The 26201-nt window shown below is 51.7% G+C and overlaps 5 protein-coding genes and 4 non-coding genes across 9 annotated transcripts in view; 3 read left to right on the top strand and 6 right to left on the bottom strand.

The window, feature by feature from the left end:
• The window catches only part of LOC131215895 (collagen alpha-1(III) chain), an 8425-nt gene extending 3796 nt beyond the window's left edge, over positions 1–4629 (bottom strand). The window contains exons 1-6 of the mRNA XM_058210290.1: positions 4528–4629; positions 2318–2403; positions 2133–2233; positions 1950–2048; positions 1106–1879; positions 1–844 (exon numbers count right to left, since the gene is read on the bottom strand). The exon at positions 1–844 is cut by the window's left edge and continues 8 nt beyond it. Of these exons, the coding sequence (XP_058066273.1) occupies positions 1–844; positions 1106–1879; positions 1950–2048; positions 2133–2233; positions 2318–2403; positions 4528–4629 (2006 nt within the window). The remainder of the gene's footprint in view (positions 845–1105; positions 1880–1949; positions 2049–2132; positions 2234–2317; positions 2404–4527) is intronic.
• Trnav-aac (transfer RNA valine (anticodon AAC)) lies at positions 2760–2832 on the bottom strand. Its single transcript has one exon. It is a non-coding gene; the product is annotated as a tRNA-Val (tRNA).
• Positions 4630–5037: 408 nt separating the features above from the next.
• Positions 5038–5110, top strand: Trnav-uac (transfer RNA valine (anticodon UAC)). Its single transcript has one exon. It is a non-coding gene; the product is annotated as a tRNA-Val (tRNA).
• A 1983-nt stretch (positions 5111–7093) lies between these two features.
• On the bottom strand, positions 7094–7166 carry Trnav-uac (transfer RNA valine (anticodon UAC)). The gene has a single exon. It is a non-coding gene; the product is annotated as a tRNA-Val (tRNA).
• A 1375-nt stretch (positions 7167–8541) lies between these two features.
• Positions 8542–9593, bottom strand: LOC131210604 (retinaldehyde-binding protein 1-like). The gene is made up of 2 exons (XM_058203880.1): positions 8874–9593; positions 8542–8817 (listed from the first exon to the last, which is right to left on the bottom strand). Exons 1-2 carry the CDS (start codon positions 9591–9593, stop codon positions 8542–8544), a joined length of 996 nt encoding a protein of 331 aa, XP_058059863.1.
• A 1805-nt stretch (positions 9594–11398) lies between these two features.
• LOC131210614 (alpha-tocopherol transfer protein-like) lies at positions 11399–13407 on the top strand. The gene is made up of 2 exons (XM_058203892.1): positions 11399–12115; positions 13135–13407. The coding sequence occupies exons 1-2, from the start codon at positions 11399–11401 to the stop codon at positions 13405–13407; spliced, it is 990 nt and encodes a 329-aa protein (XP_058059875.1).
• Positions 13408–14598: 1191 nt separating this feature from the next.
• Positions 14599–16263, top strand: LOC131210624 (uncharacterized protein CG1161). The gene is made up of 4 exons (XM_058203904.1): positions 14599–14772; positions 14851–15087; positions 15185–15310; positions 15911–16263. The coding sequence occupies exons 1-4, from the start codon at positions 14710–14712 to the stop codon at positions 16061–16063; spliced, it is 579 nt and encodes a 192-aa protein (XP_058059887.1). The 5' UTR covers positions 14599–14709; the 3' UTR covers positions 16064–16263.
• Positions 16264–16398: 135 nt separating this feature from the next.
• On the bottom strand, positions 16399–16471 carry Trnat-ugu (transfer RNA threonine (anticodon UGU)). The gene has a single exon. It is a non-coding gene; the product is annotated as a tRNA-Thr (tRNA).
• A 5670-nt stretch (positions 16472–22141) lies between these two features.
• Positions 22142–23392, bottom strand: LOC131216304 (elongation of very long chain fatty acids protein 7-like). Its single transcript, XM_058210756.1, has 4 exons — positions 23289–23392; positions 23033–23223; positions 22584–22964; positions 22142–22520 (listed from the first exon to the last, which is right to left on the bottom strand). The coding sequence occupies exons 1-4, from the start codon at positions 23344–23346 to the stop codon at positions 22209–22211; spliced, it is 942 nt and encodes a 313-aa protein (XP_058066739.1). The 5' UTR covers positions 23347–23392; the 3' UTR covers positions 22142–22208.
• Positions 23393–26201: the final 2809 nt, after the last annotated feature.

The raw sequence follows: 26201 nt of genomic DNA, 5'->3' as shown, positions 1-26201 counted from the left end.
GGATACTGTACACTGCCAGGAACTCCTACTCCAGCGGGGAACTGTCCACTACCAGGAACTTCGGCTCCACTACCAGGTCCAGGACGTATGGCACTCCCTGGATGACCTTCACTACCCACGCCACCAGCCACATGATGTGATCCTACGCCAGACCCTCCAGAATGGTGCAAAGTACCCGTGCCGGTACTACCGGCAAGTTGACCTCTGTCTGGTACCGTACCTACTCCGGTTCCCACTCCCAACTGCTGTCCTGGGTGAAGAACTGATTGTGGTCCACCGTACCCGCCGTGAACAGGAAGATGATGCACAGTTTGTTGTGCTCCTCCCGTCCCAACGAGAACTGTAACCCCTCCGGGGTGAGCATATACAGTCTGTTTCGGTGGTCCGTGACTGTCTGGTGGTCCGGGAATAATTTTTACTGGCCCATGCCCGTCGAGCCGACTATCGGATCCAATCACGGTCTGTTTGGAGTGCCCTGTACCGACCAGAACCGTTAGACCTCCGGTGGGATTAACCACGGTGTGGTCATGGCCCGGCAATGTCACAGTATGTGGACCTTGATAAACTGTTTGACTGCTTCCTGGAAGTGGTGAGCCTATGAGGTGATGCTGTGGTGTATGTTCTCCTCCAATCGGTGGGCCTTGCGCATCCAATCCTGGTCCACTAATCGGCCTAGCTTGGGCATCATTTCCTTGTCCGGTGATCGGCCGGCCTTGGGTATCAAAATCTGGCCCTCCTGTAGGCCTACCATCAGTATTAGGAACTCCCGGTCCACCAGCTGGCCTTCCCTGTTTATCCAAACCTCCTCCACTCGTGGCAGGTCTTCCCGAAACGCCGGGTTCTCCTAAACCGGGACGTCCAATTGGGCGGCCATATTGGTCCAAGGCAGATCCGTCCCCTCCAGAAGTTCTGTCTTCTCCTCCCGGTTTTCCCGATCCTGAGCCTCCGATGGGTCTGCCCTGGGAATCAACGGCCTTAGCACCTGTTTCAGGTCCCTTTGTCCTCGGTCCTCCCGTTCCAAAACTACTTCCTGGTCTTCTTTTATGCAATATATTATTATCAGCTCCTGGACCACCAATTGGTCTAACATGAGCATCAAATCTACCTTCTACGACTCCTGGCCCTCCTAAGGGACTTCCATGTGCATCCACACCAGGTCCGCCACGTCCTGGCCCTCCAATAGGCCTGCCGTATGCATCAGTTCCTTCTGTAGGCCGTCCGTTAACGTCAGCACCTGGATGTCCCTCTGCTCCTGGTCCGCCGCTTGGCCTTCCATGAGCATCAACGCCTCCGACTGGTCTGCCGTGTGCGTCACGACCTGGCCCTGGACTTCCTGGTCCTTGTGCACCGATTGGTCTTCCCTGTGCATCTACACTTGGTAATCCTGTTCCGGGGCCACCCACTGGCCTGCCATGGGCATCAACACCAGGCCGTCGGGCGCCGTTACCTCCAGAAATTGGTCTACCATAAGCATCTACTCCTGCACCGATGTCTCCAGGTCCAGGTCTCCCTTGCGCATCAACACCTCCCATTCCGGGCCCTCCCAGAGGCCGCCCGTAAGCGTCCACCCCTCCACCCGTTGGTCTTCCATGCGCATCGAAACCAGAACCTCCGTGAATGGGCCGGCCGTGAGCATCGAAACCACCAGTCACGGTGCCAGGACCGCCGATCGGTCTACCATGAACATCGAAGCCAGGTCCACCAGTTCCAGGACCCCCGATGGGTCTTCCGTACGCATCAGTGCTTCCTGTTCCCGGTTCGCCAGGCCGCCCATAGACATCAGAGGCGGGCCGGCCATTGGATCCCGGATCGTATGCCTCTGGTAATCGTAACTTATCTCCCGGCCTTTGCCCGTCCGTCATCGGATCGGGCCTGGTATCTATAAACAATCAACGCAGGTACACCGATAACTTTCAGTCTCCAATTTCATTACCAATTCCTACACCTACCGTAAATGTAGCTGCCACCTCCGTCGACCGAACCGTAACATGTTGTACAATCCCCCCCGAGGGATTGACTCTGAGCCTGTCCCATGCCATTGGAGCCTGCTGCAACCGGACAGATTCATGCCACGGCGAGGAAAAACTCAATTCTAGATTAGACAGCTCCACGCAAACAGTACTTCGACTTACCAACCGTCGCCCTAGAGCTGTGCTGGGTGGCTTCAGCTTCCGCTTTACCATCTTGACTGTTACCGAAATTAAGGTACTGGGACTGAGTCTGTCCCCTGAACCTGTGGCAGGTAAATGGTGGAAGCAACGTTACGAGTTAAAGTGCGCACTAAACATCAACGAAGGACACCAAAACCGATACGTACGATCCTCGCAGGTTTGCGTTCCGTTTGTCTCGAACCAGAGGACTAATCTCTAGGTCAGCTGACTCATCAACTCCGGGCCCATTTTTCTACACGGAATGCAATGGCCGAAAAATAGCCGCATTAGTTAGATATTGAAAGAGTGTCTGGTCTCTTCGTTGAGACCCTCACGATGGACTGTGCAAATTTGAATTAATTTATTTTATGGCATATGAACTTTAAAATAGAAAAAAATCTCTTACGAGTGTTAAGAGATAAGAGTTGATGGGTGTGTTTTGGTCATATAATTCTAGTGCGAGATACAATAAAACAATTTGGGTTCATACATAGAGTTCGTCTTAAATCGAATTCTAAAAAAAATGTTCCATATGAAAAATGAAAAAGGATTGTAAGAGGATCACATTTGTAGTAAACGTGAATGATAAGATAACAAAAGAATTTCTTCTGTTTCCGCCCGGGATCGAACCGGGGGCCTTCCGCGTGTTAGGCGGATGTGATAACCACTACACCACGGAAACAGATGTTGGAGGTGATGGCAAAATCGCAATATTAGCTTCACACTGCAACCCACTACCGAAGATCCTTTTAATTTTCGCACTTACGGAATTAAGGACTGCCGCCTGCACAGTTACGCACAAGACAACCACAAATACTGCCCAACGTGCGGGTCGATCCATGTTGCCCGCAGATCGGTCTCCACCTCCTCTGTAGGTGGAGGGTAAAATGTTTCTTTAGTTAACTTCTGGAGCAAGAAAACACTCAAACGGGGCGACGGATGGGAAATTCACGCTTAACACAATTTCACCGCAAAATAGATACACTTTTGTAGTCATTGGCGTCGATTACGTAACACTACTCCACCATTCACAGGCTGAAAGTAGAAACCGAAAAAGTAATCACTCGTCGCACATTCACTGGAGGATTCGGTCACGTTCCGCGGAATGGCACCCTTGGATCCGTTTTACTGGAGCAGGAGGGATTCCTTCTCCCAGCGCTGCTGCAACGTGTTACCACTTTGAATCGTGTACGCACTGGTGGTTAACCTGTCACTTTAACACACTTTGCGTAAAAACACACATCGTTTCAAGCGATCGTTTGACGATTAGAAATGGGGCTTCCGGTGCCCCCGGTCCGGTCGGCGATTAGCCACTTCAAACAAAACTTCACTCAAAGCCCGACGGGACGGAATCTCGTGGAAACTGCGAATATAGGTTCAAAAACGCAAGTGGCACACTCGACACGCGCGGCGATGACCCACTGGGTGATTGGCAGGCACCCCCTCGTTTGCCTTCTCCTTCCGGATTCTGCGGCGCTGATCACAGAAGACTTCTTGCGACTGGCAAGACTTCACCGAACCAAGAGGCAACCGTCCCGGAGAACAGTCCGACGGCAAGTGATGGAGAACGGTTCTGAAACGGCACAGTTCGTTCTCAGCTCAGTCGACCGAAGGGGGGCCGATCGATTCTGCAGAGGTCCACACATATAAGTCTGGCCAGTAGTCGACGATCCTCTCGTGATCTCTCATTCGACGCACTCGTCCAATCTCGTTCGCACCGACCGACAAGTAAACTCCAACCGTCTCGTTCGCACACCGCATTTCTCCCGGCGACATGTTATTGTTGGCCGTCCAAGTCCAAGTCGAAAAATGAGATCGAAAGTGAGACCATCAATCGGCAACGATCTCGGCCTGGCTCGGTCGGAACGTGTTCTAATCATTTTCAAATAAAAATCAATAAAGCCAATATATTCGAACGCGCAAACGCGTGTGGACGCACTTACATCTGGCTTCGCTTAACGCGATCGCAAGCACGCCACGGCATTGGAGGGACTATTGCACCCATCAAAAGTTGTGGGACCGTTTGAACCTTTGCGAGCTGCACCCCAGACAGAGTTTGGTAGACACTGGAAAAATAGCGTCTCGCTACTACAGCATCAACGTCTGAAACCCTTCTCAACAACATGTGGCAACTATCATTACTCAGCACGCCGCTATTCGGTATGATCCCGAAAAAACGCAACATGTCGGCATGGGCACAAAATAAACGTTTGGCAATAGCGCGGGCACGGGTCGAGCGAATTTCATTTGGAGAGCGGAAGAAAAATAGTACAAGCTTCTTGGAAGGCTATTTAAAGAAGGAAGACCGAAACCAGTTGTTGTGGGGTTTGGGAGAAGTATTGTCACGCGCGGGCATTGCGGGCTCTTCGCGTAATACTGGCCAATCCGGCGGACGTAATCCTCCTGCGCTTAACCCGGTGGTCCAGATCCGTGCCATAGCACCGGCGGCTTCACTGATAACGCACGTCGTCGTCGTCATGGTGAGCCTGGACATGGTGCGTTATCATTTCGCGCGTTTTATTAGCTCATCGCGTCCGCCGGCACCCAATTGGTCGGCACGCAACAACCAGGGACGAGCTACAAAACTTTAAATATCAACGAAAGACGGCACATTAATCAGGCCAGAGAGTGAGCCGATGCGAGAGCGAGAGTGCCGGGATTTGGCGGTGCCCATGCGACATTGACCTTTCTGCTTCCGACACAGATTTCGGGAGTGATTCCGGACGACCCTCTATCGCTCCGTGGACCGTTACGTTGAAGGAAAAGCCACTGTCAATGAAAGAATCCAACTGAAACTCAATTTCACAAAATATAATGTACAAAGTTACCGGTTATTAGAGACTGTGTCCCACATCAAGCAAGCCTTTAAACCCTCGGCCCAACAGATGGTTCCATAGTGTAGCGGTTATCACGTCTGCTTTACACGCAGAAGGTCTCCAGTTCGATCCTGGATGGAACCAGCGCGAAGACTTTTTGCTTCTTCATAACTTGTGGCATCTGGTTTTCCTCTTAATTTCTCTTTTGCCATCCTATCAATGATCTCAGTTACTCATTAACGATCAGAAGCGAATACGGAAACCAAGGAAGCGTATGTAGTTTTTGATGTTTTGGAGTAGAAATACAATAATTAAAGTGGCAAACTGAATCGGTTCGGACTTTTCGGTTTCTACGCCCACAAAGAGAGCCCTCCGTACGCTAGTTAGGAGGAGGACCACATAACTGGCGGCTGATTGAATCTTGCAATTAGTGTCAAACTTTGAAACATACCATGCCCTTCTTAGGACGGAATGAGTATGTCATTTGTCAACAGTCCAGCAGCAGCCAGAGCCCGGCAGTTAAACGTTTCAATCGATCTCCGTACTAATTGAGAACAAACCTTCGCATCAATCCCAACGCACAAAAACTTGGGCAGGCCCTTCGCTCTCTTGTGGGGCCCTCTTCACACGCGGTTCAATTGAAAGTTTTTATGCTTTCCTTCTCCGGATTCGACCTCCCGGGGACGGGCGAACCAACTCCGTTCTAGTGGGGATCATTTTTCATCTCCATATTCGAGAGTGATCGGAGTACTAAAACGGGGTCTTCTCCATCAACGTTTACGATCGAATCGCGTTCGGGTGTTGAAATGAAGATACGATCAAATTAAGTGGCGGGGGCCGTTGGGCGCGCTGCGAAAGAAGTGCATGAGGAATTAATTGCATTAAGGGCACCGAGCCTCTTAAGGAGGGCCCGATCATGATGCGATTAATCGCTTGCGATATTAAGTGACAGAATGGGCCCCGAACCAGAACTCGCCAGAACCAGCCGTACCATCTGGAAAGAGTTTTCCTCCCCAACAGTAGTGTCACAATCGCAAGCTTTTAAAGTATGTTGGGAGTTTTTATTCCGCTCAACTTTGAGTGCCAGTTTATCACTTTCAATTAATGTTCTAACACAATTGGTCGGTCAATGGCGACTTTCAGAAGCGGAGTGGAGCAGTGAGCGCAAAAACCCAACGCCTATATCCGTTTGATGGCTGTTTGCGAAGCGCGCTTTCGTCATGCTTGTTGACTTGTTGAGCCCTTCGTTTGACTGAACGATTAACTAGAACGAATCGCATTAGTAGGGTTGCGAAATAGAGTCTGCCAGTAGATGCTACGGAGGAAACAGTGTGTCAATCTTCTCTCGATTCCCTCAAACGCTTAGGCCTTCAAAATTCTCCAGCATAATGGTGCGCTATCGGAACTTGAGCGGTTGATCGTAAATTACTTCCTACGCACCACCAGAAGGAAACAAAAATCAACCCTCTTATCTAAACTTAATCTGGCAAATTGTACAAACGTATGAAACGACTGGAAAAAGCGAACAATTAGGCAAACACAATACGTCAACCATCAATCATAAGCGCCGCCGGCACCGGGAGCTGGGTGTCAAGTAACATGACAGACTGATCTGATAGCAAGTCGTGTCACCTTCACCGTCGTCGGTTTTCTTCGCTTTTCCAGCGGACGACCCGTTTTTCTGTGTGTGTTCTAAAATAGGGAAATGCAACTCTCATTTTCCTGTCGCCTCCGATGGGAAGGCCTTTCGGGCTGTGGCGCTTTTTATGCTGGCTCTTGTTGCGTGTGGTGCCTCGGGCGACTCATTAACATAGAATCATGTTTCGCACGTGACAAGCGTGGGACGCGTATGATGCTGCGTCGAATCACTTCGTCCAATCACTCCTCGGTTACGTATTGGATTACGGGCGGTGGGGTGCGTGCATCGCATTTGTCACCATTCAATTGGCCTTTTAATCGCCCATCTTCAAGATTAAGATCTTATTGCTTTTCATCGACTCAAATCCGAGATACATCAAAGGTCGCAAGGAACTTATTAGCCATAAACAGATTGGTGTTAAATGTTTGTTGTTCAAGCCGAGAGAATAAATAAATAACAATAAAAAGATTGATAAAAGAAATTTCTCCTGGTTCCATCCAGGATCGAACTGGAGACCTTCTGCGTGTAAAGCAGACGTGATAACCGCTACACTATGGAACCGTTGTGCGAGCCGAACGCTGCGTACCGGTTTTAAATATAGCTCCCACTAGCATGACGAATAACGAGGTGAAGCGTTTTGAGGTGCAACGCTTTAGTGAGATGAAGCGTTTCTTCCCTCTTATCGTTTTGGTGCAATTTATAGTTTAGTGTGAACTACATTTTCAATTGTTATCTGCCGTTAAAAATACGTTAACTCGTGAATTCCATTCCAACCCAACGAAACTATCACCAGCTCTACCATTATCGTTTGTAAACATATGTTTCGAACACATGTTTCGAAAACTCGTGGTGGTGGACACGGGGTGGTGGAAGCTTCTGACCTTCGCCGATCACCGATCAAAGCGGCAGATCACAGATGGAAACCTCATCAGCAAAACCGCCAGCGGCAGATGAGGAAACGCGGACGCACGAAAATCGTCGGCATCGTGGGCCCCACATCGGATCGCTAGAGTGTGTTGTTGACAGTCCGGGTCTACCACAAGAAAACCGAGACAAAGTTTCGTTGGGTGGGGCCCGCGAGCTGCGCGCCCCGACCGTGCCATTGCCCAAACGGCTTCTTTTCGTTTTGACAAAAAGGTGGCCGTTTTTACAGGTTCAAAAACTTGAAACGCATACGAGAGGCAGGATGGTACGCCAAGTTACCCCACTCAGACGATTGCAATCGCCCCGAGCATGTCTTTTGAACACATTTCTCTTCGATGATTGATATCCGAACGCTCCGCCGATACACGATCGGAAGGTTCGCAGAGACTTTTGACGAAGGTGCTGCTGTTGCGGACTGAAGGTCGCCTCAACCGGAGGCCTTGGGTTGGTAGGTTTCGGTTGCGGAATATATCAACCAAGCTACGTGGTTGCGACTAACGGTACAAGGTGTGTTGTCGTCACGCAATGCTGTGCATGTTTATTGTGCATGCTTGCAACACGCCCCGCTCTCGGCCGAGGCGCATTTTATTTCTTTTCGATTATTGGTTTCTACACACAATCGAGATCAAATCTGCGTCTCATTGTTCAGCTCGACCAGACCCAATCGAACGCCGTAGTATCAAGCTTATTGTTAGGATCAGTGCGTGCCGTTATCAACTAGAATTAAAGGCTAACCGAAACAGTCGGAACATTATGTTTCCGCTTCCTTGAGAAAAGCTAGTCACCCGTTTTGCCCGGTGCCATTTAGACAGGTACTTGTTCTAGTCCTTAGGGTTATTTAACAACTATCGTTACGACAAAAAAAACACGTTCTGCTGGGACCGTGGTCAACACAGGTAGCGCCCCCGACAAGACGGACTACCCGTTCGCCGGAATGTCGTTCGGTAAACAGGCTCTTAACCTGGGACGTCCAGGTGCTCGATTGTCCGATCGCTGGGCCTTCCGCCGTCGCCTAATCAACGGTTAGCTTACGAAAGCTGCCGACCATCGCTTCTTCGTCGCGGAACCCGTTCCGGTGGCCACGTGCGGTGCCGGTTGATTGTGGGCCCGGCACCGACAGGTCCATGTGTAGCTGTTGTTCAATCCTGAACCATTTCCGTTGCCGTTCGAACATTGAGCGAAAGTTATCGTTCGCTTTCTCCAGCGACTGTCGCCCACCGTAGATCGTCGGTAACAGGGAAGGGTCCAGATCCAGCGAGCCGCGCAGCTCATCGATCGTGCGATGGAACTGGGAATGATGGCCGATCAGAGACGGCGTCAATTTCGGTAGTGCCGATTGCTTACCTTAAATCGTTCCTTCATTTTGGCACTCAGCAGCGGAAGGAAGAGATCCAGCAGGAGCCAGGCAAACTTGGGCACCTGTGTCATGTGCACCTCCTTGACGCGCATCGCGATCAGCTCGTTGACGTACTCGGCCATCAGCCGTACGTCACTGAGGCTCCACATGCCGACATGCGCCATCGACATACCGGAGAAGTCCATGATGACCACGAGCCCGTGCACCTGGATCCGCTCGTATTCCTGGCAGGTACCGACGATCAGTCCTCCCAGCTTCATTTGCAGCAGCGAGGTGGTCGTTTTCGGGTCCAGTGCACCAACGCGACACAGGACCACCATACGTTTCCGCTCGTCGTACCCTAGCGGCACGATCGCCGCTAGATCCAGCATCCGCACCACACTCGGATGCAGCGGATCCGCCAACTCGCCGTACGCATCGCGCGATCGCATCACCAGCGCCAGCAGCCGCTCCAGAATCGCACACGCCTCGGCCACATTGAATTTGGTGAAGCGCAGAAATCGCAGCAGAAACACGGGATCCGTCCGGCAGCGGACTATCTGGGGGTGTTTCGCAATGAACTGGCGCATCTGGGCGATCGAGGGCTGGCGAATGTCGTCGTCTTCACGCAGTTCGTCCTTAGCGAGGCGAAGATCGCTCTCGTCGAGCGTCGTCCGATAAGGTGCGTACTCTGCCGGGCATTTGTCCACTTCTTCGTCGTACTCCATATCTTTCAGTGGGGGGGCTTCCAGGGTGCACTAGAACTAGAGACTCCCGCGCCAGACCTGGCTACAACGACGGCCAGCTCGCAACTGACTCGAAGGTTGTCTGGCCGCCCTTATCAATGAGCTAATTGTGTCGGGGCGTTTCTCACACGATCTGTGGTTGTAATTACAGGAGAACAATTACCGGCGAGGTCTCGATCGACGGCACGCGGATCGTCTCGAACGTGTTTAGAAACTCCACCAAGTACGCTAAGGTTGGGTGAGTGTTGCCAGTTCAGCGCGTGTTCGAGAAGAAGCGCTACCGAAAGTGCTTTCAAACGGAAGTATTGTTGCGTTAGACCGCGAACGCAGCGCTTGTGAAACGGAGCAAGTGACTGGAAAAACAGTCAACCTCGTCTTATTCAACACGCCGAGTGGATGACAACATGGCGCGACGGCGCGCACTAAAACGCAGTCGAACGGAGCGAAATTATTCCGAGACCCGTGGGGCCGAACATTCCGACAACCAGGTGCGATTGCGCCTGCCGAGCCGTCGCGTTGTTGCAACAGGACTCGAGGCCAAAATCAATAGAGCAAGATTGAATGCCTCCCGAAAAGGTAGTGTGTTGCCGCTTAGGAAAAAGTAATTAACGACAGTACTGGTGTTACGAACCTGTGGGCTGATCTGATCACTGCGCTGCCGGTGACTCAACGCCATTGAAACGCGAAACGTTAGTCTGTTTCTGTCGGTTTTTTTAATTGATTCGCATCGCAACCCGTTGTGCACCGTTATGCAACGCTCCGGCCACGATCGATCATTTACCGGCTATCCGGCCTGAACGTTTAAGCGCTTAAGTTACCTTTTCGACAGTGTCCAGAAAGCCCGCCGCGAGGAGATCCCACCGCAGGCGTGTCAGTCTGGTGTGGCCGAGTGGTTATGCTGATGAGTCGCGCGATGGGCCGAACCGGATGACGCGCCGATCGACCGGCGGAGGATCTGCGCGTGACCATGACCTATTCTCGGGGTGTGTCTTTCGCTGTCCTTCACGTACGTACCATCTCGTTTTACTCGGCGGTTGGTCAACCTTCTGTCGGAACCGAGCATCAATCCGCACAGGACAACGATCATGTTTGTTTGGTCCGTCCGACATGGCAGAGTTAATCTGTTTACTTGACTTAAAAAGCACACCTTGTCGTGTCACCGTAAAACAGGCCCTCTCCCCAGGTGCCAGGGTCCTTGAGTGGTGGGTATCCCCGTGATCCCCCCAGAACGTGTTCCTACTGCGCAAAGGTCAAGTATAGACACTGAAACAACGACTTATCATTACCACCGGGGACACCCATTAGCGCCTGCTGGGGCCCCGTCATCGAAGACCGAGCCCATTTGGGATCAAGGTTAGGGCCGGTAGCGTGCTTCGCATACGCATTCCAAAATGAAGACCCAGCGACGGCTTTCTTTCGCTCAGCCTTGCAACCATTCCAGAGGTCCGCAGAGGTCCGATACTAATTTTTGTAAAATATAACCTCACATCTTTCGGATCGGGGGCTGCCCCGAACGTCACCATCGAGCCCGCAGAGCCCGAAACTCGTTTGGTGTCCGAAACGGTTATAGCCAGCCCACGGAGAGCGAGAGAGAGATGGTGACACGAAATTCGTAACTGTTTCGGCGCAGGAACTGGAAAGGGAAAGACCAGGCAGTGGCCACACCGCGCAAAATGTGGCGGCCTCTAGCCGGCCGCGAAGCTTTCGCAGGTCTTCGGTGGCACACCCAGCCGTCAGTTGGTGTTTGGTGGCGAACGCGAAACCACGGCGATCGCGGCAGCAACAGAATGACAGTGACGTACGGTGTCGAGAAGTGTCCAGCCAAGTTCGAGGAGTATCGGTGCACGCTTCCGGACCACTACCGAAAGCTGGCCGCCGAGCAGCTGCGGGAGGATGATCTAATCCGAAAGCAGGCGCTCGATCAGATGCGCAAGTGGATCGCGAAGCACCCGTACATCCGGCGGTGCCGCACGGATGCTGTGTTTCTGTTGCGCTTCCTGCGCCAGCGCAAGTTCTCCATCCCGAAGGCGTGCGAAATGCTCGAACGCTACCTGGCCCTTCGCCAGTCGTTCCCACACTGGTTCCAGGGACTCGATCCGTACGACCAGAGGATGATGCAGCTCAACGATGACGAGGTGTTCCACGTGTTGGGTTTCGACTCCAAGGGCCAGATTGTGATACTGATCAAATCGCGAAACTTTCGCGTCGATCGGTACGATCTGGTCGATCTGATCCGGTTCCTGCACATGAACATGGAGATCCTGTCGTGTGACGAGCTGGTCCAGGTGGCCGGCGTTGTGTTGGTGGTCGACTGTTACGAGGCTTCCATGGCGCACTTTACGCTGTTCCGGCTTAGCGAAATGCGCCACATCGGGCCGTACATAAATCAGCTGCTCCCGATCCGGTGCCGGGAGATCCACGTTATCCGGCTACCGAAGGTTGCGGCCTCGATCGTCGATCTGCTGTTCGCCTACGTCAGCCCCAAGCTGAAGCACCGGTTCTTTGTAAGTAATCGACGCGAGCTAAGGTTTTCCTTTCACCGAGTTAAATTCCTCAACCGGATCGTGGGTGTAACGCGATCACGGTGCTGTTGACCCGCGTGGCTGGAAGCTGTCGGAGTGTGAGAAGAAATTTCGACAAACTGAGGGCAACTTTCAAGGTCTTCACACGACACAACACTCGGGCGCCACCATTGCGCAATAGACTGTGTTGACGCAGCGGCGAACTGTGACTCTCGGTGGTACTAATTATGAATTCTAACCGTTCGGTAGTAAAGCAACCGTTTTCGGGCGCTTCCATCGCGTGCAGAAGGTGACTCACAAGTCTTTGCCCCTTGGAAGGCTCTCTCGAGACAATCGAAGGCGATTAACATCTGTTAGCATTTTTGCGAAATTCTACCCACCGCCACCGTAAACAAATGGTCAAGGGCACGTTCCCGTTAGCGATGCACAGAAAACCGGATCGTAGAAAGGATATCGAGACAAACGCGCACAAAACGAATTTCGTTTCGGGCATATTTCTTAACCTCCGCAAACGCCAGCCCACCGGGGGCCATCTTTCGCGGATCGAATAAAATGCAAATGAGCGGTGATCGGGAAATTTCACATTCAACGTATTTAATCTGGTACGATCCGCACCGTCCGGTTGTCTGAAATGGATGGTGAAATTTCACCCGGTTACTCGCTCACATTGACTCCCCGGAGACTTGAAAGGAGCATCATTTTATTGGCCGACACGCAGAGCAGAGATTCGAATCGCTGCGCGCCCAGAAGTTGGTAGATCAATCATTAAGTTTCCAAGATGAACCGTACCGCTTGGAAAAATAATGTTTAACACTCTCTTGCTAAAACCAGCCAGTCCGAATCCGCTCGTTAGTTTCGCACCTTGGCGAAAGGTTCACCTACATGAGGCAATGAACTTATTAGTTGGGCGGGCTGCCTGAAACCTGTTTCTAATTAATCCAATGGCGATCCGGCACACACTTTCATTTTGTTTAAGCTCATTCGATTGTTTTCCGTTCCAGTTCCACAAAACGATCAACGAAGCGGTGAAGCACCTGGGGACGGCCCTTCTTCCGGCCGAGTACACTAACGAGGACGTCGAACCGAAATCGTTGACTCATGTCTACAGCAAACGGACCATGGATAGCCGCGACGAGCTGAAGACGATGGACCAGATGGAGATCGATGTGGCAAAGTTTTCGTCGGTATGGAACAAAAACCTGCCCACCGGATGTGCCCCGGGCGGGATCGATGCGGGGATGGTGGGCAGCTTCCGCAAGCTGGATATCGATTGATCGTGCCGGAGCACGCTGTGTCACGTGTCACGTTTGTACTGTGTTAATTTAGGGTGTAGTCACCAGGGACCCCAGGAATGTACGCCGAGAGGTTTCCATACTTTTTCCACAAAGTGTCCCAAATATGGATTGTTTGACCCACAGGAGAGAAGCCCTTGGCATTCCTGGTTTTCTGGTTTCCTTTCCCTTTGATAGTGGTCGAGGTTTCCAACCAACTCGGGCTGGGTCCCGGTGCTACACTCTTTTAGGTTGTAAGTTTACGACATGTTACGTTTTTCCTTGAATGGTTTTACGCTGTTTCGTCATTAGTGTTAGGAGCACAAATAGTAGCATAGAGCACCACAGTAAGCAAATATTGGTTTCATCACATTCATAATAAATCGAATTTAACGAAAAGCACCTCCGTTAGCGTCCATCATGTTTATACAGCTTCCAATTTTTATCAAGATCCAACCCTTCAAATGTGAGCCGTCCGGGTTTTTGAATATTGTCGCCACACCGTTTGTTACAACATAACCCGCAATGTAAGATTGTCCAGAGGCCGAGACATGTATCCCGAGGCGGAGTAGCTGCGATTGGTGGCTACAGATTGCCCAAGCCATACTGTAGTGGCCACCCAGCCGACTGGCCGGGGTTTTGTATGATAAATGAAACCCATTACGATAGGTTTGAAGGAAATTGATTACCGTCAAAGAGCGAGTGTGGACACGGAACGGAATATCTGGCTGTATAGTTTCTCCTAATTTGGATATGTAAATATGTTTATTATGATTTTCACTCGATATCAAACGTGGAGAAAATTGAATTTTTTTTTGAGAAAATTCGATTTTCTCTCCCAAAATCAGATTCGAATTGATGCGTTATTTTGGCCGTGACTGTGTTGGGAAATGGTCAAGTACGTGAGTATCCGTTGTACTAAAATCTGTTCGACCATCCGTTGTTTACAGTTGTTAGCGACGATTCTGGAGACAAATTAAACAACCTAAAACAGTGAAGGAGGCACAACATGCTGAAGAACTGAGTGGACTTTCTGAATTACTGCAAAATCAACAACGCTCAGGTAATAACAAAAACAAAAGAGAATGTTTTAGTACAATTTAGTACGATGTCCACAAAGGTGAGAAGTTGCTCACTGTCGTGAGCTGTGGCTGTCAGTAAGAGCGTGAGATGGCATGTCACTGTTCACCGATTCCGTAGAGCCATTCCGACGAACAGATTTGCTTTCGGAGCGTCGTCGTTGATTAAAATAACTACCATTTCCTACCGTATGTTGGCCTCGGGGCACGCAGAAAGCATTGCAAAATGGCTCGTAAATTGTGGTGCAGCATTGCGTTAGTGGTTTTCATTTGTTTCTCGACGGCCCAGGTAAGATCCTTGGCGATAGCAATACATGGGCGTAATGTAAACAATGGCGCCCGCAACGTCACTTGGTCGGTTTTATAGGCCCAATCGTACGAGGACAAACGCTGCAAGTGCATCTGCCCGAGCATAAAAACTGTCGATGCGGGAGGTGGACAGGGCACCGACCGGATGCTGATCATCGACAACGTGCCACCGAACAAATGCAACTGCGACGGTGTCATCCTGCCACGGATAGCGGACAAGATAAAGGGCAAGGGCCAGGAAATCTGCCCGAGGTGTGACTGCAAGTATGAGAACCGCAACACAACCATCATAAAGGTGTGATTCACCGTCTGGAGACGGGGATACCGGAACTTTTCGGACAATGCATTACGATCGATTGACGCGCCCTTCTCGCACTTTGTTCTGTTTGCAGGTGGTCGTGATTATTGTGATTTGGATCATATCGCTGCTCGTTATCTACATGCTCTTCCTGATGTGTCTCGATCCGCTGCTGAACAAGCGTGTTAAAGCCAACTACCAGGAGCACACCAATGAAGACGTAAATTCCGTTACTGACAGTATTAGCTCTTGCAGCAGTAGTATTAATGGTCCCGGGCCGGGGCATCACTTTCGCCATGCGTATAGAAATAAGTATAGTCGAAGTTTCGTGCAGGAGACGGCAACCCGTCTTCCGGCACGATCCGGCGACAGTGATAGTGATGTGGAGATCATCTCCGTTGCTCATGACGATCGCGGCGAGCGTGTGCGGTTACTGAGTGACTAATCCTTTCCGTGTTCCTCGTTTTATGTTCTCCTTTCGACTACTTTCGACAAGATACTTCCTCATTTAACCCGCCTAAGACTGAAATGTAGGGACCCCTCGGAGCGGCCATCTAGTGCACCTTTCCGGAATGCGGAATAAAACAAGCCAGAGTTACTCTGAATCTTTCGTTAAGCTTTATGTCATTATTGTTTGTCCACCTCACGCACCCCAGCACTTACCTCATCAGCCTTTCGCAACCAATAGCTAACCCTTGGCATGTTTTATGACGGCCTGGAAATCAGTTTGCCCGTAGTTGGTGGTGATGGAAGCTAGGGACCTTGATTGAAGTACCAACTTTAAACTCTCTTCTCTTTTCCTGTGTGTGCTCGCTTGCAGGATGATACAGCCGTCACGGTGGGCAATGGACAGGATATGCATGTGCGGGACAGCAACGTGCTGAATCGCGTCGGCCACCAGCAGGACAAGTGGAAGCGTCAGGTGCGAGAACAGCGCCGTAACATCTACGATCGGCACACAATGCTAAACTGAACCGGGTCAACGAAAACGATCTGACGAAAATCTACATTGGTTCCGGGTGCCCCTCCTAAGCTTTCCAATTAATTTGATCATTTGGGACTGTTAAAAGAATTCCACGCCAAATGTCGATAATGGAAGTACGCCTAACTTATTGTTTTTGAGTGTAGTGTAATAAATTAGCACCGAATCTGAGATAAAATCGTGTCGCAAGATCGATTTGCTTTTAAAGAAACAACGAAGTTGCTAACGATGGAGATATTGATCTTGTTATGATGAAAACATTTTCCATGCTGTTGAAAAAAAAAATGCACAAATGTGATAAGGCATGAGAAAAAAGAATAACATCTTGCCTCCTGTGAGAATCGAACTCACGACCGCTGGTTTACAAGACCAGCGCTCTGCCTACTGAGCTAAAGAGGCAGTTGAGTAACGAGCATTCACGAGGCAATAGAAGCCAGCGGCAGCTCGAAGTTACAGCGGAGAGTGTTTTTTACGCCATTCTCACAAAGTTTGTTCGCAGGGTGTCCTCTACTTGTATGTACAGAAATAATACGAAAACTGAACGAATAATTAAGCAAACACTATTTCGCAAACCTTTATATTATAGGTTTAATGCTAGATTGAATAATAATGTATCCATTGTTATTTACTTTTCAATTTATGCTTTTCAATTTATGCTTTTTATGAACCTTTCAATTTTTGCTTTTCAGAATGTTTGTAATCATTCTGCTTTTACAGCATATTTACACAGTTTGCATAAAATCGTTCTGTTAACATTTTAAGCATGTTAATAAAAAGATGTAAAAGGATATCGAAAGGGGGCTCGAATCCACGTCCTACGACGGGCAGCGATAACAACCGGCCGTCTATTTAGGACCCGGTGATCTTTGCTAGCCACCCCAAACAAGGATTCCGTTGAGAAAGGATACAACAGGAGAGAAGAACTCTTGACACGCCGCCGTCCGTGCCACGGAGAGCGCTTTTTCCCCGACCGCTGCCGAATACTAGCAAACTTGTTCCGTAGCCTCTTTTTGCCCATAATTCCGGTGTCCTGAGTGCACCAAATCCCAGCACACGAACTGTGAGCCCAATCATCACACATTCAGACCACAGAATCCGCGTTCCGGAGACCCCGAAAGAGAGTGTGAGTGCGTGCCGCATTCGGGGGCAATCGGGTAAAGCTCGCGTGGCCGTGCGTGTTGCGCACGGCTTGGGCGTGAGTGAAATGGCGAACCGCGAGCGCGTGCTGAGCACAGGTTTGGCGATCGCACTTACCAGGGTCGCATGCCCGCTAGCGATAAAAAGGTAGCGCCTCGTCGGATGCACAACCTAGTTCGAGAAGCGCGGGGCCTGAGAGACACGATATCGCACGCGGGCCGTCATTGAGATACGGAACTCTAAGGAGTTAAAGCGAGTTCCACGGTTCGTGCAGATTTTTGCTCGTCGAGCTTTTGCTTTGAATCAGCGCAAAATGTCCGGGAAGCACCGCTTCAGAAAGTCGATGTCCAAGTTGCATTAAAGTAATTAGAAACTTACCCCAGATGAAACTGCACCACTAATGGCTTCTAATTGGAATGTTTATTCTGATGAAATAGCTTTAGTGCAATGCATAGAGAGCGGAAGAGTAGTCAAATTCATTTAGATACTATTTTTTACCAATCCTTCAGCCATTCCATACTCAGATAAGGTGCGGTTCAAATTCTTCCACGACATTGGCGCTATTGAGTGTGTCAATTGATTCGCCGAGTCGAAGACAAATCGGGGTTTGTTTTCCGTTTCAACGGTTTAAAGCTGATTTCAGTGGGCGCAGAAAAAAGCGCCAGTAACAAGCAGTTGTGCAAAGAATTCGCACTGGAGAGGCTACAACGACCCAGCGGGGATCTTCTTCTTCCGCCTGTCGCTGCGAATGTGTTTGTTCAGCTGGGCCACGGTTTTGATTGCCACCGGTTACGTTGGCGAGGAATATGGCACCGATTCGACGGTCGGCAAGTACCCGACCGATGCTAGGGATTCAAAACAATTAGCATCGCCTAGGTTGCAGTAGTTTCACGGAGTAGAAACGAATTTGGTGTGGATTTTGGCACCATGTACTCAGCGGTCGTGTTGGCAGCACTGTGCTGTTTGGTGCAGGTCAGTGGACGCTGATTACAGGATACCCGGGCGTGTGGCAGCCGGAAGTAGGCTAATGATTCCGATGGTGTACTTTGGACGGCAGGTGGCACACTCTAGACCGGACTTTGGTCTCGAGGGTTCGGTACCAGGGACCAACCGGATCACCCAACAGGCGATACTGGCGCAGCAGCACTTTCTGACCGTCGATGACTACATTTTGCCGGATCTGCACTCCGACCTCACAAAGCTGAAGGAAGCGGCCGTCATTCTGCGGGCAATCGGCCAGCAGGTGAACAACTTGGGCCCGGTATTGATGGACACCATTACGACGGCCGTCAACGACGACAGCGGTGACATTGGGCAGGTTTTCGAACTAGTCAGTATGGCACGGTTGGCGTTCGTAGACTATATCCAGGGTACACTGTCACAGCAGGAGGCAAGCCTTACGGCGTTGCTCCAACAGTACGTCACCGATCAGTTCCAGGACGACTTTTTCCACATCATGGCACAGCTCGTCCTAATGGGCAATACGTTCGATCAGCTACAGTTGGCAGTCCAGGCGGCGTACAATGCGGCCGGCGGTGGGCCAGTATCGGCCCAACTCGTGCAACAGTACATCTCCGTGAATCTGGTCACTACCCTAAGTCAAACCCTTACTGCACTCGCCTACCGCATTCCGGTTCTGACGTACACGATCACCTCGTCGCTCGAGAACATCCAACAGGCGGATGACTACGTTTACGGGCTCTCCGTGGACAGTGACCGTGTGGCACAAGAAATAGCCGAATCGGGTGCGGACTTTTACCAGCAGGCGTCCTCGTACGCAACGGACATTTCCAGTTATATGAACCAACTGGTGACCAGTTTTACTCCGTCGCTGACCAACGCACTGGCAACGGCCACTGCGTACCCCGATCCGTCTTTACAGGTGCCCATCGGCCAGCTGGCCACTCTGGTGCAGACTACGCTGGCGGCGACGGTAGCGTCCTTTAGCTCCACCTATGACGCGAAGATCCGGTACCTCTCCACGTTGCTGCCGATCGACGCGCCCGACGCGACTCCGCCCGACAGTGATCCGCTCGCCGTCCTCGTCGATGTGCTGATCGCGAACTGGAGGTACTCGCGGTACTGCTTCTGGAAGTACTCGGGCGTCCTGTACAACACGCTGCTCGTGTCCAACGGTGCCGGCGAGTGCTACGACCGCGAGGCAGAACGGTTGGCCAAGCTAAAGCAGGCGCTTCTGCTCGAGATCGACCTCCTGGCGTTCAACTTGGAGATTGTGGAACCATTCGTCGCTACCTGTCTGTTTCTCCCGGCGTCGGCTGCATCGCGCGTTCCGGGCTGTGTTCAAGAGGTAACCCGGGCAGCATTGGCCCATTCCATTGTCTCTACTAATAACGGTCTTAATCCTTCGACTACAGCTTGCCCAGTACTTTACCAACATTTACAACGCCTTCACGCCTCGGTTGGCCAGCTTCACCGCGTTGGCCACTATCGAACTGGACGCCAGCGAGCAGCGACTGTCCGTGTGTTGGGCGATCCGCACCCAGGAGGTACAGTTCCGCCTCCAGCAGCTAGTACCGCCGATTAACAGCTGTGCGATTGATGGACCGAGCGCGAGTCCTTAACGATCGGGACGAAGACTTGAGTAGTTTACGAGTTTAGTAACAGAAATACAGATTGGCGCGACCGGACTGTGGTTGTAGTTGATTCACACGAAATATTGCTCCAGAATGGTTCAATATAAAATTGGTTTATTACATTGGGCTCAAGAATTGCATTAGCTGCCATTGGGACACGGACCAACCGTCCAGAGAGTTGGAGTTACTCCGCAAGCGAACGGCCGGTGTCGAGTCGTCGTCGTCGGCGGAAGTGGTTCGTGTTGGGGTCTCAACGCGTCCTCACGCGAATACCGCACTATGTATTACGGAATGTAAAATCGTCCATGTTCAAACACTGGCAACGTTGCGCCAGGACCTCCCGGCCGAGAGTTTGCCGGTACCGATGATACACTTCCACAAAAGCTTCCACGGTCTCATGGCGAAACTTTGGGGCCGCCACGTTTTGCTTCCCCACGCCCTGGTGCTTTCTCTCTCTGTTTCCTCTGTCCCTGGTGCTTTCTCGCTCTCTCTCTCTCTATCTGGCTACACTTTTCAGCTTACTACGGCATCCGTTGATCATAACTTTCCGGCTTGGATCTCACTACGGTCTCACGAGGACCAGCGACCGGCTTCAGCTTCTCTTATGTGACTTCCATCTCTCGCCCTCTCTGTCACTCTCTCGGTGCGGTTGTCTTCCTTGCGGAACCCACCACCCATCCCGGTGTATCGGAATGCTGGAAGCCAGGCCGAGAAAATGGGAAGTCTATTTCCTCGTGTCGGTTCGGGCTCAGAGGCAGCCTCAACGGAGAGCAGGCGACGCGGCTACGGTCGGAGCACGATAAATAAAGCATCCACACTGCGGCCAGGGTGCCAACCATGGCACATCCTAGCCGTGGATAACTCCACAACCGTTGGACGGAACAATGTCCTTATGCTTGTGCGCTGGTCACAAGCACATCCCGCCTCGGGCTTGGAACTGCATGCCGTGCGTGCGACGACTAGTACGCGTTGCCTACGAGGCGCCGAAAGAGTAGTCTTCTGGCAGCGTGGCCATAGACGAGGGCCGGGGACCCATTTACTGCATCTGCCGGTGAGATGGATGATGTCTGAGCGGCTGTGTTTGAGCTATAACGACGACGACGATGATGATGAGGTTGATGACGCGGTGAACGGAGACCTTCGCAAAGGAAGTGCCATTTCTGTTTCCCGGTGCACTCGCATTGGTGGGGGGCGTTTTGGCAAAGGAACGGCCTGCAGGTGGACAACTGACCCTTCCTGCTTGGTTTCGGAGTAGCGTCCGCCATGTAATGCATTCCTCCAGCCGCCGGGGAATCGAACAACGGTCCGAACGGCAGCTTGCGGTGTGGCGGCCCCATCAGCAAATGTGGTTGGCGTGAATCTGGCGCGTTATCCCTACGGCGGCCAGGCACTCCATAACGGACCGAACGGAGCCGATAATGTGCCATGTTTGCCACCTGTGCTCCGGAGGGAAATGAGTCGACCGAAATTGGCCGCAAAATGGAGCCGGGGCTTTTGGGTTTGTTGTGTTCTCGATTTGGCACTCTATTTGTTGCGGAGTTGGGTACCCGGGAATGGGAATGTTTTGCAAATATTATAAGAATTTAATATTATTCCTCCGATTGTGTAAAATATCCAGGCATCAACTTCAAGAGAAATAGTTAAAATAGTGTTGAGGTACTCTCGGAGTATTCTAGTTTTGATGAGTTCAAGATACCGAAAAAGGACACTTGCTCATGGACATGAAGGAAACAAATGCCTAATAGCCCAACAAAAGTGTTTGGTGCTGTAAAAAGGGATGGAAAGGGTCCTGTCTACCTCAGGCATAGTTCCGCTACTTTGCTACTAAACCGTAACGTTTCGGCATCATTTGCCCAGGGAAGTACCAAAGCGGCTACGGCAACAACTCACATTCCAGTGCTACCGCAGGATTTGCGCCAGCAAAGTATAAATTATTCATGTTGTGAAATTATTTTCCCATAAACACATGCAGCAAGTTGCAGTTTGCAAGGTGGCTCGCAAAGCGGAGCGATACCTTCGCCACTTCCGTTCGACGCACGATGATACGTATTTCTTAAAGGGATCCCTAAGGCTTCGGGTCGGCCATCCGAACGCATAAGTTAGAGCGGCCCCCGCTGCTCGCGGTACGCAGGCCGCGTTAATCGAAATTCAAATTACCGTACCGTTTCTCGACGGTCGACGGCGGTGCATATTTTACCGTGTAGAACCCGATGCAGGGCGCGACCTTTCGGTGACGTTTCGTACGTGATGAAACAGTGAGCCCGATCGGCGACCAATCGACCGGACCTCAGAAGTGCAGCTCGATAGCCGAAAAGGCGGCCTTCAGACACGCGCTCGATTTGTTCGCAAAAGTTTATTGACTAATTTTCACAGAAAAATAACACAACTCCGCCGGCGGGTCCCCGTTAGGAGGTGACCAGGGCTTTCGTTTTGCCGCGCTCTATGCACTGGCCACCGTCACCGTCGGCGGTGGTGGCCTTCTCGTGCGGCCAGGACTCGGGCGGTTGGACACCATTTTGGGTGCCGCTGTCGGTGGCCTTCACCGGTCGTGGCTTCGATGCCGCCTTCTTCATGTACGCCTGGTAGTAGAAGTCGAGGAAGAGACAAAACATGAACAGGTTCTGCGGCAGGATGACGAACAGGGGCCACTTCGGAAAGGTGCAGTTCGGTTGGAACAGCAGCACGAACCACTGCAGGAAGATCATGCCGAACTGGATCTGGTAGGCGAACGAGAAGGTGCGTTAGACCCCGTTGAGAGGATGGCCGCTCGCGGGACTTACGATCTGGAGCTGGGTGATGTACTTCTTCCACCAGAGGTTACCCTTGTACTTCGGGCTGACGGAGGTGAGGAAGTAGTAGAAGTACATGACCACGTGCACGAAGCTGTTGATGAAGCCCATGAACACGCCGTGGCCGCCGGGGAACCACTTCACTCCGCTCCATATCAGCATCACCATGCCGGTGTGGTGGTACACGTGCAGGAAGCTTACCTGGTTCTGCTTCTTCCGCAGCACGAAGAAGATCGTGTCGAGCAGATCGAGCACCTTCACCAGGAAGTAGTAGTAGCAGCGGCGGGCGATCATGATCGGGACCTCCGTCGGCGAGTAGTCCACCGGCTGGCACAGGAAGCTGTAGCCACGCAGATACCCCAGCCGGAAACCCTGGGTAGCGGAACGGAACACCGCGTCAGCAAGTCTCACGGTCTCACGATCTGGGACCCGGAACCTACCTCGACGAAGAGGAACGCACAGATGACGACCTGGGCCAGGTTGTAGTACTTGATGATGCTGTCGATGCGGAACGGTTTCTTGTTCTCCATCCACTTCGGGCCCCACTTGAGGACGAACATCAGGTAGAGCCCCAGTATGGTGGCCCCGGGCCACGGGGTGCCCATCAGGAACCAGCCATTGACCCGGGGATCTGTGAAGTAGAGATCACGCGTGAGGCGCTTGAGCAAAGCGGAGATCCGGACTGGGCTGACTGACCGCTGACTTCGTAGTTGACGTAGTGATAGAACGACGCCAGGTACCGGAGCACGAGCATGTTGCCTGCCGTCAGTGCTTAAGTTGGATCGACGTTTCGGAAAGCCGGACGCGCCACCAGGGAGCGGTCTGGACTAGTTAGAACTTAGAACATTACTGAGCCCGCCGGTGGGCGCGTGCGGCGCATCGAGCTCATCGGGGGGTTAGTGTGCTGTATTCGGTTAATTCCCTCGGAAACCTGCCCAGACACATACACCACTGGCCGGTTAGATGGTTCCCATGGCCGACCGGGCTGCAGTTAGAAGAGAGACAGACAGAGAGAGAGAGAGAGAGAGCGTGCGTGTTGGGAACGCCGGCAGACGGTCCGATTCCGATTGTCGACTTTGTGTATAATTTTCCATTTCAAATTGCCCAGGAACCGTGTGTGTGGTTTCCTCATTGCCACGGACGAAGTCGGCGACAGTCCGCCGGCCGACCCATCGCCCTCCCCGCGGGCACCCCTTCACCCTCTCGGCGCGGAGTCGGAGTCGCGTTATTGTTTGGAGTCGCACTTTGCAACGCACGCGACTGCAACCGCTAAATAAGGGCTTCGCGCGGTGCGTGACCTTCGAGCGGGCGCACTACGCACCAGGGCTGAGCCAGGCGTGACTAGATGTTGGGCCGGAGAGTTCGTCGACCGGTGGACTTTGGGCACCACTCGGACCACTTACTGGGTCATAGCACAAAAACAACATTCGGCAACATTGTTGCGCGTCAAGTATTGGCAGAAGTGGCAGTGCCCGGTTTAGTTAATCCACAGTCTTCCCGAACACGCTGGCTGATGGCCGAAGCTCGGGGTGTTGTTTAAAGTCAGTGTGGCCAACTCTAACGCTGGGGTAGTCGCTCCAAAGTCGGCTCTATCCGGCGTGGTCTCGGAGGTGAGGTGAATGAAAAATTGCTCAAACGATGTTGCGGTAATCGTGTCAATATGTTGTAACGATAATTTATAGCCAATGTCCCGCTGTCGGGTCCGAGATTTTATACGGGGCCTACGAGTCGATGATCCGAATCGCCTCCGGCTTCGTTGTCATCGAAACTAATCGAGTCGAGGATGTGCCTTGAATTGTGGGCCGCGGTGGTCCGTCCCGCCATTCGGACGGTAAATTTCACCATTCGGCTAACCGCAACAACCGGTGACCGCCGACGGTGTCCAGGTTTGCGCCGCTGTGTAGCTAATAAATCGGATGCATTTTAATGCAGTGTGCACCGTGATGGTTGGTTGTTTAAGAGTACGGCGGGTTTGTTGGGGATTTTTGTTGGACACTGCACGATGCCTAAGAATGGGTTTAAAGATGGTTTCGAATGTTGCCACGCTTGAATGCCACGTTTCACCGGAGAGTCTGGGCAAGGTCTTGTTTTAATTACCACTCTTTTTGACTAACTACTGGCTGGCTGTGGCTTCAGAGGCTGGTTCCCGCTTCCCGGTCTCACTCAGCCAATGCCCGGATCTATGTAAATGCTCACATTATGTAACCCAACAACTACGAACTCCGTTCATGCACCACGTTTTTTACCGTTTTTTTCCACCCCAAAATCTCGACAATGCTAGCAATAGTTTTACGGAACTTTGGGCCACCACTATGTAGCGCTGGCAGAACGGGCCCCGAAGGGCTGGCAAAGGGAAAGTCTCCCACCACGAACCGGCAAAGGGGTCTGGAGCCCTGGGTGGGGCGAGGCAACCTTTTTGGCATTTGGTAGGGAAAACTGCACCGGGAACTTCCTGCCGGCCGGCCTGCTACCGAACGATGAAGTTTTCCCGGTGCGAAGAAGAGAGTGCCGGGCCTAGGAACTAGGAGCGCACTCGGCTGGGTGAAAATGAATTTTCCGTCAACGACGCCCATCCTTGCGCTGGGCACGGGTGGACCCAACGAGGAGCGACCCCGGACCCCACCCGGCCGGCAGTAGTTGTTGCGTTTGTGGTTCGTTTGATGGAGTGGTTCCTGCTGCTGCTGCTGCTGCTGTTGCAGGTTGTCCTCCTCTGCGGACCTCCTCACTCACGGCAGGAACCCGTTCGAAAGCAGTGGAGGTGTCGGTGGTGCTCGTCACCATGTTGCGATGTCACCGGCGCGACCTTCGGGGGTGTTTATTTTGTGCCGAACTTTGCCCTTCGGCCGACGGCCCTAAACGGATGGTGGGATGTAATGGCATTACTGCCGAGGCCGAGCAGGGGAGACCGATGGCGCAGCTAACGTCTTGGCAACAATGTATTGCTGTACTCATTGTTCGCATGATTGGTTGAGTGCTTGGAAGCGTGGCTCGATGGTGACTTATGGCCCAGTGACGGAAAAGGACATTCCTGAGGTTCCTGATTCGAGCTGCATTCAATGTTACCAATTACCGGCGTGAAATCTAAATTAATCGATACTTGTGTTCCTCCTTGGTTAGGGACGATATTTTTTTCTCAATTAATGCTTCAAATTCTCCAAATCTTCAAATCTAAATTCACAAATTTTCAAATAACTGATGCTTCGTCCCTCTCGGTTTAGTTCAGTGTTCTGGGGCACTACGCAGCAGCATGTTCGCCGTGCCACTTCGGATGCCCTTCACGCGGATGTCGTCACCGCACCGGGAATGGCGGACGCGTGGCGTCCATTGGAGCATTAATCCTTGCTTTGTGGCTTCTCTTGCTCGTCGTTGCCTTGCCTTGTTGTTTCACTTTCTTTCTACGTATTCCAGTTCCTGGACGTTCAAGTTTGCGAGTGATCAAAACAATTTACCCCAGACAACCCCAGTGAGATCGACGGCAGAAGCTGGGCCGCGTGAACATTGGCGGCGGTCATAAATTGCCAATGTTATTATGAAAATCAGCATCGATGGCGGGAAGGTTATCTGAAGCGAGAATCGGGTACACGGGCTGCGCTCGGTATGCACGGCGCC

Source organism: Anopheles bellator, chromosome 1 (genome assembly GCF_943735745.2).
Source record: "Anopheles bellator chromosome 1, idAnoBellAS_SP24_06.2, whole genome shotgun sequence".
NCBI classification, from domain to species: domain Eukaryota; kingdom Metazoa; phylum Arthropoda; class Insecta; order Diptera; family Culicidae; genus Anopheles; species Anopheles bellator.
The sequence above is the reverse complement of the archived record's forward strand: the minus strand, read 5'-3'. Positions and strand labels throughout refer to the sequence as shown.